The sequence below is a fragment of the Macaca fascicularis genome, chromosome 13, assembly GCF_037993035.2.
Source record: "Macaca fascicularis isolate 582-1 chromosome 13, T2T-MFA8v1.1".
NCBI lineage: Eukaryota > Metazoa > Chordata > Mammalia > Primates > Cercopithecidae > Macaca > Macaca fascicularis.
In genome coordinates, this window is record NC_088387.1 from 17,642,552 (window position 1) to 17,659,916 (window position 17,365).

A 17,365-nucleotide genomic window follows, 5' to 3' on the forward strand; every position below is an offset into this window, starting at 1 on the left:
AACTATTTTATCTGAGTGTGTAGCACCTGATGACAAGTTAATGAAAGCTCTTTTGCAACCTTTTTACAGTTATTCTTTTTGTTCTTTAAGGTTTCATCATGAATATGTTTCAAGCTCCTACACTTCCTGATATTTCTGATGACAAAGATGAATGGCAATCTCTAGATCAAAATGAAGATGCATTTGAAGCCCAGTTTCAAAGTAATAACTATTTAAAAGCTACTAAGTGCATAGCATTATAGGTGGTTATCACAGAAAATGTCAGGAATTATATAAGAGGTGGCCCTGCCCTTGATTAGCTTGTCACATAAGGGCAGGGAATGCATGAAATAAAAATAAGACAGTTCTTGACAAGGTACTCAATGTGTGTGATAGATTTGCTTGATTAAAGGAAAAAAAAGAATAGTGCTAAAGAAGGACAAAACCCCCATGGGTAAGAAGGGCCGAGTACTCAAGGTGTGACTTGAGCCTTCACTGGTAGAGGAATGGCTGGGGCAGAGTGTTAGAGGAGGCTGGCAGCTAGCCCACATTTGTTTAGAGTCAGGGGATTCATGCTAGAAGCCAGAGATCATGATAAAGATAAGTAGGAGCCAATTAGACTTAGGAGGACTTGAAATGTAAAACTCAGAGGTTAATTCTTTCTTGAAGGAAATGGAAAACACCCTGAGAGCTTTTATTGAGTGAGCCAGGTGACAATAGTAGTGATTTAGGAGAATGATTAACACCTTGCTGATATGTGGCAGGGACTCCCGACCTGGGACTTGAGTACAAAACCCTGTTACCATACTTAAGTCACTTCATCTCACTATAGTGCTTTATTGCCTAGTATTTGAAAAGCTGATATTAGTTATTTTCTGTCAGCTGTTACTCCTTTTTCTTATTTGTAGTTGAAGTGTAACGTAAAGGATGTTTTTTCCTAGTACAATAATTAGATGCTATTTTTTATTATATTGCAGAAAATGTAAGATCATCTGGGGCTTGGGGAGTCAATAAGATTATCTCTTCTTTGTCGTCTGCTTTTCATGTGTTTGAAGATGGAAACAAAGAAAATTATGGGTAAAAAAAAATACCATCTAGTTAATGGGTTGCAGCAGTTTTCTCTGGGACCAGAGGTGGTGGGGTGGTGAGGAGAGAATGTGAACTGCTAATCACATGGTCAAATGAGCCTTTTGACCACGCGACCGGGGGGGTGTTGCCAAAGTTCTCCAGATCTACAGTACTGCAGGAGTTCCAAGAGAGCAGGCCTCCCATAGCCAAAGCATGTGTTGAAAAAGGAAAACAGTGATGAACTAGCAGAGAACTGAGGTTTCTGTGGATTTGAAATCATATTAGGTGTGAATGAATTCACCAGTACAGGTATCCATACATGCTCTGTTTATATTTGCAGCACTGATAAAGTAGACAAGGAAGTGGCTTATACTGGGTATTGCTGCAGATAATGTGTTTTAAGGCTAAGGGATATTACATTAGAGAGCTTTTACCTCGGGGTAGAGAGGGGTCACTCCAGGAATTTTCGTTGTTAAAAGTTTGAACCATGGAAAGAGAGATGTCAGTGTGAACTAAAGGTTTTATGGTATTTAAGAAATTCATAGTGAGGTAGAAAGGAGAAAGGGCATGGCTAGCTGTCAGAGAGGAATTCCATAGCTAGACAAGTGCTGAAAATTAAAAAAATATGTTGGCATCCATGACTTTCCACTGGCCATGGCCTTAATTCATTTTTGGCTTCTAAAAGTTGAGTGACAGAAATTTCTGTATTTTCCACCCTCACTTAAGACCTATCATTATAGGTCTACTTTTATAAGTCAAGTTAATTCAGTTACACTCAGTTTTGCTAGAACTGCTATAAAAGCAAGGAATATCTATATAAATATTAACTCATTAAATAGGATAAGTAGAGAACTTTTCTAATGGTCAAGTGATACCATTTATTTCCTTAGCATATTTTACTATTTATAATTTAGCAAATCTTTCCTTAGATTACCACAGCCTAAAAATAAACCCACAGGAGCCAGGACCTTTGGAGAACGCTCTGTCAGCAGACTTCCTTCAAAACCAAAGGTAAGCAAACCTGTTTTATCTATGAAATGGGTCCTACAACCCCATCCACTTTATTCTACCAAATGATTATGCCGGTCAGAGGATATTGTGTATGGGAAACTGTGCTGAAAAATATGAAACATAGGAAGAATATGTTTCTTTTAGGACATTATGTAATAATTATTCAAGAAGAAATAGGGTATTTTCCAAGTGTCCTACCAAAATTATTTATTAATATTAATTACTATGGCGGTTTCACATTTATTCACATATTCTTTGAATTTTTTCCTCCAGTTTAATTCATCTCCATTTGAGTGTGGCTAGATTTGGTGACTTGCTTCAGACAAAAAGGAAAGGGAAAGGGAAAATTAGATTACAGTAGGGAAACATGGCAGATTCTGCCTAACCATGTGATTTGGTCATGTTGGCAGGAATCAGTCATGTTGACAGCAGATATCCCCTAATAGGATGTAATGAGAAGAACACTTCACCTCTGATATCCTTCCCCAAAATCTGTAACCCCAGTCTAATCATGAGAAAACATCAAATAAGCCCAAACTGTGTAGGGACATTCTACACAGTTTCTGACTAGTGTTCAAAAGTGTCAGTACAAGAAAAACTAGGAAAGGCCAATAGACAATGACTGACAGACTCAGACTCAAGGAGGCTAAGAACACTTGACAACTAAAGGTGACATGGGATCCTGGATTGCATCCCTGAACAGAAGAGGCACATTAGTGGGAAAAAAAGGTGAAATCCAAATACTCTACAGTTAATAGTTACTATTTCGTTTTTACAAATGTGCCACGGTTCTATAAGAAGTTGACATTAGAGGAAGCTTGGTGAGGAGGGTATGTGGAAATTCTGTGCTATCTTTGTAACTCTTCTGTAAATGACAACTTTTTCAAATTAAAATATATATATAAAATTTGAAAACAAAAATGTGGCTCTTGCTGTAATGTAACTCCACTGATTTTCCAGTTCTGGGGAAAAGAACTGAACCATGATACTGTGGGCTGTGTTAGCCAGGGGTTGACATCTGTTTCTTCTTTAATTCCTATTTATTTGGATCGTAAAGTGTTAATGAGTAAGGTTTCAGGGACAAAAGAGGGAGATTGCTGCTTTTTTTTCATTTCATGTTCTGTTATAGGAGGAAGTGCCTCATGCTGAAGAGTTTTTGGATGATTCAACCGTATGGGGTATTCGCTGCAACAAAACCCTGGCACCCAGTCCTAAGAGCCCAGGAGACTTCACATCTGCTGCACAACTTGCGTCTACACCATTCCACAAGCTTCCAGCGGAGTCAGTGCAGATTTTAGAAGATAAAGGTGTGTGTTACACTATTTTAGTGTTTGTCTTCTGCCAACTTTGATTCTTTCCGTTTTCTTCATGAAGTTTGATTCTTAAAGTTTTCTTCATGAAAATTCCACATGGGAACTTGAGAATCATAAAGAAGAAACTTAAAATCTGTTCATTGTATTTTTGCTCATAGGTTTTTTTTCCTTTGGCATATTGTCGTCCTAAAGTCTATGTATTTTTAAAGTATAATAGCTTAGATTATAGGTAGAATGGGAGAAAAATCTATAGAAGCATTTAAAGGAAATAAGGTCCAACCCATTGTGTAGATAGAACATGTTTATTTTGTTTCATAGCAAACAAAACAGCCACTACAGACAGATTAAATTATTTGAATGCTAAAAATAATGAACATTTATATTTTCTAATTTAATAAGAGTAACAGCCAATTTTAGTCCTAGATGTGTGTCTACACACATATATGTCAACTTTATTAGACATATAGCCAAGTATGATAGTCAGAAAGTCTTATTTTTCTTACTTTTAGTGATCTGACTTTAAGAAAGTAATGATAAAACTCACAAGTAGTCCTTATTTCTACCCTGTTTCAAATCTGTCACCCTATATATTTAAAAGTTCATCATATATCTGAATTGAATCCTAATATATGACATTGTCATTGAGCACAGATAATTCTTAACTATTTATTAAGTACCAACCTACAAACTAGATAGTCCTCTCAGAGGATTGGTTCCAGGAACCCCTGCAGATACCAAAATCCAGGTGGATGCTCAAGTTGCATAGTTGACCCTGCAGAACCTGTGGATACGGAACCTGTGGATAGAGAGGACTGACTGTATGCTAACTGTATCATTGCTCACACTTTTAAAATATAGCAATTGTTTACCAAAGCAATAATAGAAGAGCTGCCAAAGAATTTCACTTCACTGGATGGAAGCATATTTTAATGTGGGTTCTGAGCCTATAGACCTAAACATTTTTGACCAAGGATTTCTTAAGAGTGTTAATCCAATATAATACGTTTCTTTTCTGAATCTTAAAGGAGAGGTCAGTTGAAACTTTGACAATTGCCAAGCACCATCACAAGCTTGCCTTTAATTTAAAAAAAAAAAAAAAAAGATTAAAGCCTTTTCCATCCAGGAAAGGTAGTTTAATGAGTCTAAAGAATCTTTCAAAAAGTCAATATTGGCTATTCTTAGAGTATTTGCCACTTTGGCTCTATAAACAGAAACTAATGTTCTAGTGCTAAAAAGTAATAACACCTGTTCAGTGAAGGAATATCTGATAAAATGTAATCCAATATACTTGGCTGTGTACAGTATTATAATCACTTGGTAGAAGTTTATTCTGTATTTCTGCCCTACCTAGTTTATCTATCTATAGATAGATTTTTTTTTTTTTAAATTATAGGGAGTAATAAATATTGCCAGGTTGCTTTCTGATTTAAACACAAAATCGTTTCAATAAATTAAATGCTAATTTAGTCAATCAACTAATTGACTACAACATGTTAAAGTGAAAGACACAAAATCTCTGCCCTACAGAAACATTGTAGCCTTTTACTCTCCATGTTCTTGTCTCCAGGTTCTCCTGAAGCTGGGTGTAGCCCTGCCATCCATACCAGTAACTTCTCATGGTCTGGTCATCCTGTCCACAATGGACTTGCCACTCTCTCGACCCCTTTTTTCTTGAAGGATTGTTAGGGATTAGATGTAGAGTTGAAATGCTCACATATATTAGTAGTAGATTTTATTTGTTTGCTTGTCTTGCTATGTTGCCCAGGCTGAGTGCAGTGCAGCCTCAAACTCCTGGGCTCAAGTGATCCTCCCACCTCAGCCTCTTGAGCAGCTAGGGCTACAGGCTCCTACCACCACATCTAGTTAATTTTAAAAAGTTATTTTAGGGATAGGGTCTCGCTATGTTGCTCAGCCTTGCCTCAAACTACTGGCCTCAAGTCAAGTGATCCTCCCACCTCAGCCTCACAAAGCACTGGGATATAGGCATGAGCCACTGTACCTGGCCAGTAGTGGATTTTTTAAAGTGATTTTTTTCCTCCCATTTTTGGAATCTTATTATACATTTTACAATGGAACACTATTTTGAAATCATAATGCAAGTCAGTGTCAAAAGAAATCCTAGACTTTGTAACCATATCAAATGGTGTGTGTTGTGCACGCATGTGCATCTAACGTTATCTGTCTCTAATTTTTGAATCTTTCAGAAAATGTGATAGCAAAACAGTGCACCCATGTGACTTTGGATTCTTGTGAAGAAAACATGGTGGTGCCTCCAAAGGATAAAAAATTCAGGTATTGTGAGGGTTTATTTGGTTCTGTCATTCTTGTCATTTCCATTCTAACATTGCTTACCATTTCCATTCTAGCTGTGCCTTTTAGGCTGTAATAGAATACCTAATTTTAGCCTTAAAAGCTGATACAGATTTTATGGACTAGTAACTTTAAGTCAGAAGGTACTCTCCGTGAATATACATACAACAGTGAACCTAAGCACTTGATATATCAGGCCAGTGCTTGATGAGGAAACATCAGAGAAACCCAAGTTGAAGGACATTCTACAGCATACGTGGCCAGTACTCCTCAAAACTGTCAAGGTCTCGGGAAACTAGGAAAGACTAAGAAACTGTCACAGATGAAAGAAGAGTAAAGAGACATAACAACTAAATGCAACATGGTACCCAGGACTAGATCCTGAAGCAGAAGTTCCTTAGTGAAAAGAGTGGTGAAATTGAATGATGTCTACAGTTTAGTTAATAGTAACAGAGCAAATGTTGGTTTATTAGTTTTGACAAAGGTACCATTGTAATAGGAAATGATAATCTTGGCAGAAATTGAGTGAGGGGTACACAGGAATTCTCTATTATCTTTGCAACATTTCTTTATACCTAAGATTATTACAAAAAAAGTATAGTTGAAAAAAGTTTACAACAGGAAAATATGACAAGTGAAAATAGCAGTGTATGAAATTGCATGTCTAAATTTATTTGTATAAAAATACATACTTCAGTATGTTTAGGTAGATATTTGGGTGTGTGTGTGTAGATATATGTGCAGTCAGTTCTCATTCACTGTAATTCTATAGAGTCACCACACTATAGAGTTTGTTCACACAAATACTGAATTAGTGAATACTGAATATTCTTAAAGGGAATACAGACAGCATCCTGCAAGCCTCTGATAACAACATTTTGTTGAAAAACACCTTATGTATTATATATTGTCAATTCATTAACATTGAATTCATGTCCAGCAACACTGACTTACATCTAAATAAAGCTTATCTAATACACATATTTTCACAGGTTTCTAGTGCTTAGAACATTAGAGAGCACTTCAGCACTATACTTTGGGACCATTTTCAATACCAAAATCATCAAGAAAAAGCACAAAGACACAAAAATTGTGGCACTAAGTATAGCTCGAAAAGGATGCTTGTTTACAGTATGAGAGCTGGAACAGGAAGGCTGAGTGACACCTTGTTCAACCTTAGCTGAGAACATGTATGTTAGGTGGCTCAATTTTTCACCGCTCTGCATATATGTAAATGACTGAAAAATCACTGTATTGATTTGAAGCTTACAAACAAATTTTAGCGTGCAGGTGAATTCACAAATATGAAATCCATGAATAATAAGGATCAACTGTATACTGTGTGTGTGTGTGTGCATGTGTACACGTATGGATGTAAGTGTACACATATACATCCATATACAGTCATGCAGTTGCTTAACAACTGGGATACATTCTGAGAAATGCGTCCTTAGGCAATTTCATTGTTGTGTGAACATCAGAGTGTACTTACATGAACTTAGATGGTTTGATTAGTTTACTACACACTTAGGCTATAAGGTATAACCTGTGGCTTGTAGGCTACAAACATGTACAGCATGTTACTGTATTGAATACTGAGTGCCGTAAGAATTTGTGAATGTAAACATAGAGAAGATACAGTAAAAATACCGTGTAAAAGATAAAAATGGTGTTCTGTATAGGGCACTTCCCATGAATGGAGCTTGCAGGACTGAAGTTGCTCTGGGTGAGTCAGTGAGTGAGTGAGTGGTGAGTGAACATGAGGGACTAGGACATTACTGTATACTGCTGTAGACTTTAGAAACACTATAGTTAGGCTACACTAAATTTATTAAAAAAAAACACTTTTTCTTCAGTAATAAATTAGCCTTAGCTTACTGTGCCTTTTTTACTTTAAAAACTTAAAAACTTTTATCTTTTTGACTTTAGTGATAACACTTAGCTTAAAAAACAAACACATTGTACAGCTATACAAAAATATTTTTTCTTTATATCATTCTATAAGCATTTAAAAAAATATTTTTTTTCACTTTTTAAACTTTTTTGGTTAAAAACGACCACACAAACATACACATTAGCTGAGACCTACACACCTAGGGTCAGGATCATCAGACATCACTGGGAGACCAGAGATTTTCTGCTCCATTATGATCCTATGGGGCCACCATTGCACATGCTGTTCTCTGAATTGTTATTATGCAGCACGTGACTGTATATATGGAAGTATACTAGAGTGTTGTATTGTGATTGACATTTTCTGTTTGTTTCAATGTTATAAAAGGAGCCATTTTTGGAATAAAGTTAAATATTCAGTCTTGATGATAGTAGTGTCACATAGATGCAGCTTGGAGAAATAAACCCACTCCTACTAAATTTCCTACTAAAGAATATCCCATGTATTACCTCGCCTATTTATCTAATACAACCATATCTTGATTTTATTAATTCTGTTCATATTGTACTAGCTGTATATTTTCATAGATTTGTCTAAAAATGCTTTAATCAACTTTTAGTCTGTGAGGCTATTGTGAAATGTCATTTCTAGAATGAGAAGGGACTTTTATGTGACTGAATCCAACAGATTTCTAATCATGCGGTGTTTTGGTTTCTTTATTCCTTTCACACGTCCAGTCCAATTCAAGAGAAAAGCCCAGAACAGGCCTTCTCGTCTCACATGTATTCAGCATCGTTACTCCGTCTGAGCCAGCCTGCTGCAGGTGGGGTACTTACCTGTGAGGCAGAGTTGGGCGTTGAGGCTTGCAGACTCACAGACACTGATGCTGCCACTGCAGAAGATCCACCAGATGCTATTGCTGGGCTCCAAGCAGAACGGATGCAGATGAGTTCACCTGGGAATGCCGATGCTCCAAGTACGAACACTCACTCTTTGTTATGCCCTTGAATCAGGACAGTAGCGTGGGGAAAGCTGTCCCATCAAAGAAACCCACAGTGGGACTTGAATGTCATTGAGTCATTGAGTTCAGACAAGACTTGCATAATGCATCACAATGGAGTAACAGTAGCATACTTGAAGGGCAAATCAATCTATTTTAATTTTAGAAGGTATCAAAATAACTACTGTTAGAAGAGGGAATTAGAATTTGACAGCCTGCTATGTGCAAGGCATTTAATCTAATACTATTATATTTTACATTTTACAGAAAAGTAAACTGAGGCTCAAGGTTAAAGAGAACCCCCTCCCCCTCACCATGTTACACATAAACAGTCTGGCATAGTGGTTAAGAGCACAGAGTCTGGAGATGGACTGACTATGTTCTAGCTCCCTCACTTAAGTAGTCACGTGATCTTGACCGAGCCCATTTCAATTTTCCGTATCCCTCTTTTCTGTAGAGTTGAGCTGATGCTAGTACCTACCTTAGAGGCTTATTGTAAGAACCAGTTAAATTAAAGTACTGAGAACAGTGTTCTGCGTGTGCTTAGCACTGAGTGAGTGTTAACCATGTTGGATTAGTATTTGATAACTGCCACTAATATAATTTTTTGTAACATTCCAGGTTGGAGAGAAAGCTTTTTCTTACTTTTAGAAATTATTTCTCTTTTGTGGACCCAAAGTATATCTCATATATGCAAATTGCAGATAGGTAGTATAAGTTTTATGGATGTAAGTGGAAAAGCGATTAAATAATATGTGTTTATCTGAGCACATTAGAATTAACTAATGTCCACATCTGCCCTTAAGACATGTATCCCCAATTGTGTTAAAGATAGAATCTAGCCGTTCAGTTGAGTGGAGAAAATGTACCTAGAGTTGATTCCCTTTGTCACAACTGAATATTGATCCAAACTTGTAGATATAAAATGGCAAATAATAAACTGCAGAGCTACCAATTTTGATTTTTAAAAATAGTTCTTTTTAATTTTGAATCAATGCTCTTAAAAGTATAAGGCTTTGAAAGCTTATTTAGTAAATATCTCTACTCACTTTGTCTACAATTTATTTGGTAAAGTTCTCGAGTTCTAAATTCATGTTCCTTTTTTTGTTGTTGTTCTCATTCCTTTAAGACTTCATTGTTGGGAACCCATGGGATGATAAGCTGATTTTCAAACTTTTATCTGGGCTTTCTAAACCAGTGAGTTCCTATCCAAATACTTTTGAATGGCAATGTAAACTTCCAGCCATCAAACCCAAGACTGAATTTCAATTGGGTAAGAATTATTTGGATAATATAATTTTAAATTCTTGTTTGTCTATGAGAAGTTGATGGTAACTTGTGTTTGTATGTGTGTGAGATTCTCCTATTTGCCCCCCTACCTCCAGTAGGGAGTTGTATCTGTAATACTAAACTGAATATTTTGTTAAGCCATGATTGTAGGATTGTGCTTGCTGTTGGGACTATAACTCCTATAGCTCATAGAGGGCAATTTGCCAATATCTATTAAAATTAAAAATGCATGTACTTTTAAACCCAGCTATCCACTTTTAAGAATTTCCCATAGATATTATTATATACTTCTGTAGTAAAATACTATAGTAATATTGGCAACAGAACAAGAAAGCTCACTCTGTACTGATAGGGAAGGAGTTCCAAAACATACCATACTGTTAAATGAAAAGGGCAGAGCCGTATGTATTATATGCCACAATTAAAATGGTTAGCCGTAGGTGGGAGTGGGAAACAATGGGAGCAAGACTTCACAATATTCACAATATTAAAAAATTTAAAATTTTTTAATGAATAGACTTTAAGAGAAGTTTTAAGCTTACAGAAAAATCCAGCATAAAGTACATATTCCTACTTCCCCATATACACACACAGATTTTCCTGTTATTAACATCTTGCATGAGTGTGGTACATTTGTTAAAATTAAACCAATGTTGATGCATTATTAACTAAAGTGCTAGTTTACATTAGGGTTCACTCTTTGGGTTGTATATTCTGTGGGGTTTGACAAATGCAGTACAATGACATGTATCCATCATTACAGTATCACACAGAATCGTTTCCTCATCCTAAAAATCCCCTGTGTCTCACCTATTCATCCCCTCCTCCTTGTCCCCCAACCCCTGGCAATCACTGATTGTTTTGCTGTCTGTGTAGTTTTGCCTTTTCCATAATGTCATATAGTTGGAGTCATATAGAAAGTTGGCATCTTTTACTTAGCAATATGCATTTAAGGTTCCCCTGTGTCATTTCGTGATCCGATAGCTTTTTTTAAATCACTGAATAATGTTTATTGCATGAACATACCACACAGTTAAACCTTTCTGCTCATCTAATGAAAGAGATCTTGGTTACTTCCACGTTTTGGCAATTATGAATAAAGTTGCTGTAAACATCAGTATGCAAGTTTTTGTGTGGACATAAGTTTTCAACTCATAAGTTGGGTAAATACGAAGGAGCGTAATTGCAGGGTTATATGATGAGCGTATGTTTACTTTTGTAAGAAACTTCCAAGGTGGCTGTACCATTTAGCATTCCCACCAACAGTGAATGAGAGCACCAACAGTGAACTGAGAGTTCCCCAGTCTTGCCCTCATTAGGTGGTTGTCAGCATTTTGGGTTTTAGCCATTCTGATAGGTGAATAGTGATATCTCAATCTTGTTATAAGTTTCAATTCCCTGAAGACATACGGTGTTGAATATTTTTTCATATGCTTATTTGCCATCAGTATATCTTCTTCAGTGAGATGTCTATCCAGATCTTTTGTCCATTTTCTAATTGGTTGGTTGGTTTCTTATTGTTGCCTTGTTCCTGATCTTAGGGCGAAAGCATCTACATAGTTTATTACCTATAAATATGATTTTAGCTGCAGGTTTTTGGTACATGTTCTTTGTCAGAAAGTATCTATTCCTAGTTTGCTGAGAGGGTTTTTTTTTTTTTTTTTAAATCATAAGTGGGTGTTGGATTTTATTTTCATGCTCCTTTCAATATTTTCTGCATTTATTGATATGATTATATGATTCTTCTTTGTTGATGTGATGGATTTCATTAATTGAAATTAACTAATTAATTAAGTGTTGAACTAGCTTTGTATACCTGGGATAAATTGCACTTGGCTGTCATAGTGTATAATTCTTTTTATGTGTTGTTGGATTGGATTTACTTACAATTCTTTTTATACATTGTTGGATTGGATTTACTAATATTTTGCTGAAGATGTTTGTATCCATGTTCATGAGAGGTACTGGTCTATAGTATTCCTTTCTTGTAAGATCTTTATCTGGTCTTGGTGTCAGGGAAATGCTGGCCCCTTAGAGCCCCTTAGAATGAGATAGGAAGTATTCCCTCTGCTTCTTTCATCTGCAAGAGATTGTTGAGAATTGATATAATTTCTTCCTCAAATGTTTGATAGAATTCACTAGTGAACCCATCTGAGCCTAGTGCTTCCCGTTTCGGAAGGTTATCAGTTACTGATTCCATTTCTTTAACAGCTATAGGACTGTTCAGATTATCTATGTCTCTTTTGTGAGCTTTGGTAGATTGCGTCTTTCAAGGAATGTGTTCATTTCATCTCAGTTCTCATTTGTGGATATGGCATTCCACTGTTGATTTCTACTGTAATATTTATTTCTTTTATTCTGCTTACTTTAGTTTTAATTTGCTCTTTTTTCTAGTTTCTTAAGGTAGAATCTCATTGATTTTTAGATCTTCTTTTCTAATGTATGTATTTAGTGCTACAAATTTTCCTTTACTGCATCCCACAAATTTTGGTAAACTGTATTTGCATTTTCATTTGGTTCAAAATATTTTAAAATATCTCTTGAGACTTCTTTGACCAATGTGGTATTCAGAATTATGGTTAATCTCCAAGTATTTGGGGGACTTTACAACTGTCTTTCATACTGTGTATGATTTCTGTTCTTTTAAATTTGGTAAAATGTGTTTTATGGCCCAGAATGTTATCTATTTTGGTGAATATTCCATGTAAGCTTGAGAAGAATGTATATTCTTCTGTTATTAGATGAAGTATTCCATAAATGTCAGTTAGATCCAATTGATTGATGCTACTATTCAGTTCAACCATGTTTTTACTGCTGATTTCCTGCCTGCTTTATCTGCCCCTTCTCATCTCTCCCTGTCCCTCCCCTCCCCTCCCCTCTGCTCTCCTCCCCTCCCCTTCTTTTCTTTTCCTTCTTTGTTGAAACAGGGTATCACTCTGTCATCCAGACTGGAGTGCAGTAGCACAATCTTGGCTCACTGCAACCTCAAACTGGATTCAAGCAGTCCTTTGGCCCCAGCTTCCTGAGTAGTTAGGACTACAGTCATGCACCACAACATGCAGCTTTTTTTTTTTTTTTTTTTTGGCAGAGATAGGGTTCTCGCTATGTTGCCCAGGTCTTGAACTACTGACCTCAATCAATCTTTTTGTCTTGGCCTCCCAAAGTGCTGGGATTACAGGTGTGAGCCACCACACCCAGTTGATCTGTCCATTTCTGATGGAAGGGTGTTGAAGTCGCCAACTATAATAGTGAATTCATCTTTTTCTCCTTGCAGTTCTATTAGTTTTTGGTAACTTTTGACTCACATATTTTGCTACTTTCTTGTTAGGCTTATACCCATTATGTCTTCTTAGAGAATTAATCCCTTTAACATTATATAATGCAGGCCAGGCACAGTGACTCACACCTGTAATCCAGCACTTTGGGAGGCCAAGGCAATAGGATCAACTGAGGCCAGGAGTTTGAGACAAGTCTGGGCAATGCAGTGAGGCCTCGTCTCTACAAAAAATTTTTTAGAAAATTAACCAGGCATGGCAACATGTACCTATAAGTCCCAGCTACTTGGGAGGTTGAGGCTGGAGGATCACTTGAGCACAGGAGTTCAGATTAGCCAGGGAACATAGCAAGACCTTGTCTTGTACACACACACACACACACACACACACACACACACACGTAATGCCCTTTTCTATGCTGATAATTGTTTTGCTCTGAAGTCTGCTCTATCAGAAATGAATATAGCTATTACACTTTCTTTTGTTAGTGTTAGCATGGTATATCTTTTTCTATTCCTTTACTTATTTATTTTTATTTTTTTGAGAAGGTCTCTCACTCTATCGCTCAGGCTGGAGTGCAGTGCCATGATCTTGGCTCACTGCAACCTCTGCCTCCTGGGTTCAAGTGATTCTCCTGTCTCAGCCTCCTGAGTAGCTGGGACTACAGGTGCACACCACCACGCCCAGCTAATTTTTGTATTTTTTTTTTAGAGACGGGGTTTCACCATATTGGTCAGGCTGGTCTCAAACTCCTGACCTCAAGTGATCCACCTTCCTTGGCCTCCCAAAATGCTGGGATTACAAGTGTGAGCCACTGCGCCCGGCCTTATCCCTTTACTTTTCATCTGTCTTGGTATTTAAAGTGTCTTTGTTTTGATTGGTATATTTAGATCATTGATATTTAAAGTGATTGTTGATATAATTGGATTGTCACCATATTTTTCTATTCCTTGCCCTTGTTCTTTGTCTTCTACTCTCTTTCTTCCTTCTCTGATTTTGAGTTATTTCATAATTCCATTTTGTCGCCTCTCTTAGCATATTAATTATACTTCTTTAAAAAATTTTGTAAGTGGTTACCATAGTGTTTGCAATATACATCACAACTAATCTTTTTTGCTTGTGTAAGGAAGTTTTTATTCTTCATATTTGAAGGATAATTTTACTGGATACAGAATTCTAGATTGGTGGATTCCAAATTTCTAAGTACTTTAGATATTTCACTCCATTCTCTTCTTGCTTGCATGGTTTCTGAGAAGTCCTATGTAATTCTTATCTTTGCTCCTCTATAGGTAAGATGGTTTTATTTATCTTGCTTCTTTCAATATTTTCTCTGTGTCTTTTTCTGCAGTTTGAATATGGTATGCCTAGGTGTTGAATTTTCAGTATTTGTCCTGCTTGGTGCTCTCTGAGCTTCCTGGATCTGTGGTTTGGTGTCTATCATTAATTTTGGAAAATTCTGTGCTATTATTACTTCAATTTTTTTTTTTTTTTTTTTTGAGACAGAGTTTGGTCTTTTTGCCCAGTCTGGAGTACAGTGGCACAATCTCAGTGCACTGCAACCTCCACCTCCGGGGTTCAAACGATTCTACTGCCTCAGCCTCCCGAGTAGCTGGGACTACAGATACCTGCCACCATACCCGGCTAATTTTTTGTATTTTTAGTAGAGATGGGGTTTCATCATGTTGGCCTTGAACTCCTGACCTCAAGTGATCCGCCCATCATGGCCTCCCAAAGTGCTGGGATTACAGGCATGAGCCACTGCACCTGGCCTCAAATATTTTTGTCTGTTCCTTTCTCCCTTCTTCCTTCTGGTATTCCCATTCTACGTCTGTTACACATTTTGTAGTTGTCCCACACTCCTTAAATACTCTGTTCTGTCTCTTTCTTTATATATATATTTTTTGTTTGTTTGTTTGTTTTTTGCATTTCAGTTTTAGAAGTTTTTATTGGCCTATCTTCAAGCTCACTGATTCTTTTCCCTGCCATGTATTGGTGAGTCAATCCAAGGCATTCTTTATTTCTATTACAGTGGGTTTTTATTTCTAGCACCTTTTTTTGCTTCTCAGTTTCTCTCTGCTTATATTACTCATTTCTTCTTGCACACTGTCTACTTTTTTCATTAGAACCCTTAGCATGTCAACTAGAATTCAAAAAAAAAAAAAAAAATTCTAGTGTGGACTGGGCATGGTAGCTCATTCCTATAATCCCACCACTTTGGGAGACTGAGGTAGGATGATCATTTGAGGCCAGGAGTTCAAGACTAGCCTGGGCAACATAGCGAGACTCTGTCTCTGCAAAAAATTAAAAGAATAGCCAGTCTTGATGGTGTGCACCTATAGTCCTAGCTACATGGGAGGCTGAGGCAGGAAGATCACTTGAGTTTGAGGCTAGAGGCTATAGTGAGCTATGTTCATGCTACTGCACTCTAGCCTGGGTGACAGAGTGAGAACCTATCTCTAAAAACACAAACAACAAAATCCTAGTATGATAATTCTAAAATCTCTGCCATATGTGTGCCTATTTCTGATGCTTACTCTGGTGATTTTTGTCTTTTACTATGCCTTGTGATTTTTTGTTAAGAGACAGACCTAATATATGAGCTAAAGGGAAATGAGATTAAATAGACCTTTAGTGTGAGCTTTCATGCTTAATCTGTCTAGGGTTAGGCTGTGTTTACAGTTTGCTGTCACTGTATCAGAGGCTATAATTGCCCTTTGTGTCCTTATTTTTGTTTCCTCTGTTGTCTTTGGGTTTCCCTAGGGACTTCTTAAATAAGGTCTGAGATGTGCAGTTCTTTACATTATAACTCCCCCAGTACTGGTTCCAGCAGTGGTTTCTGTTCCTGGCCTTCTACTTTGGCAAGCTGTGATTCTCTGTGTCCACCTGTCTGTCTCTCCAATTTTGGAGGAAGCAGATTGTCCTTTGACCTCAGTTCTCCAATGGATCTCAGAAGTGTTATTGATTTTCAGCCATTTGGCTTACTATGAGGGTGGAGGGATGACTCCAAGCTCCTCATATGCTGGACCAGGAACCAGAAATCTACTTCTTTACATCTGATTTTGAACATGTGAATTCTTTTTTTTTTAAATTTAATTTAAAAAATCTAGTAAAGTCTAGGTGTGTTTTCTCACTCCTGTAATCCCAACACTTTGGGAGGCCAAGGCAGGAGGATCACTTGAAGCCAGGACTTTGAGACAAGCCTGGGCAACATGGTGAGACCCCATCTCTACAAAAAATTTAAGAATTAGCTGGGCATGGTGGTGCACGCCTGTGGTCCTGGCTTCTCGGGAGCGTGAGGTGGGAGGATCACTTGGGCCCAGGAGGTCGAAGCTGGAGTGAGCTATTACCTTGCCATGGCAACCCAGACTGGGCAACAGCAAGACCCTGTCTCTAAAGAACAAACAAAAAACTACTACAACTTCACCTCTGTGGTCTTCCCCCAAAATCCAGTAACTCCAAAGTAACCACAAGAAACACATCAAACGAACCCAATTTGAGGGCCATTCTACAGCATACCTGACCAGTACTCTTTGGAACTGTTGAGGTCATCAAAAACAAGGAACATCTGAGAAACTCACAGCCCAGAAGAGGCTAAGTGGACATGATGACTAAACATAATGTATCCTAGAACATAGGCAAAAACTAGGGAAATGTGAGTAAGATGCAGAGTTTAGTTAATAGGAGCGTAATACTTTGGTTGATTGATTATTTGTGACAAATATACCATAGTTATGTAAGAGTTAACAATTGCAGACAGTGGATGCAAAATATACAGAAAACTCTACTCTCGTAACTTCTCTGTAAATTGAAAACTATTTAAAATAAAAGGCTTACATAAATTAAAATTTTCAATGATCTTCTAAGGTTCTAAGCTGGTCAACGTCCATCACCTTCTTGGAGAAGGAGCCTTTGCCCAGGTGTACGAAGCTACCCAGGGAGATGTGAATGATGCTAAAAATAAACAGAAATTTGTTTTAAAGGTAAATGACCTGTGTTGTTTTTTGTATGATATAGAAATGAATTTTAGATCTTGAGTTTGCCAATCATTTTTTTTTCTTTAAGATAGTGGTGTTTTTATTTATGTCTATAGTTGGCAATTAAAAAACAAAAACTACAAAGGATTTAGAAATTTTTTTCCCACTAGGATTGTCTTGCAGCAAGTCCCACATTGCAGCAACAGTTCATAGCTTGTTATCACTGTCAACACCACATCCTTATTGGGATA

The 17,365-nt window shown here is 37.1% G+C and overlaps 1 protein-coding gene across 1 annotated transcript in view; it reads left to right on the plus strand.

Annotated features, from left to right (window-relative positions):
* Window positions 1–17,365, plus strand: part of BUB1 (BUB1 mitotic checkpoint serine/threonine kinase) — a 41,445-nt gene that overhangs the window by 20,038 nt on the left and 4,042 nt on the right. The window contains exons 13-20 of the mRNA XM_005575250.5: window positions 91–201; window positions 957–1,056; window positions 1,977–2,058; window positions 3,188–3,365; window positions 5,576–5,663; window positions 8,313–8,551; window positions 9,705–9,848; window positions 17,005–17,120. Of these exons, the coding sequence (XP_005575307.2) occupies window positions 91–201; window positions 957–1,056; window positions 1,977–2,058; window positions 3,188–3,365; window positions 5,576–5,663; window positions 8,313–8,551; window positions 9,705–9,848; window positions 17,005–17,120 (1,058 nt within the window). The remainder of the gene's footprint in view (window positions 1–90; window positions 202–956; window positions 1,057–1,976; window positions 2,059–3,187; window positions 3,366–5,575; window positions 5,664–8,312; window positions 8,552–9,704; window positions 9,849–17,004; window positions 17,121–17,365) is intronic.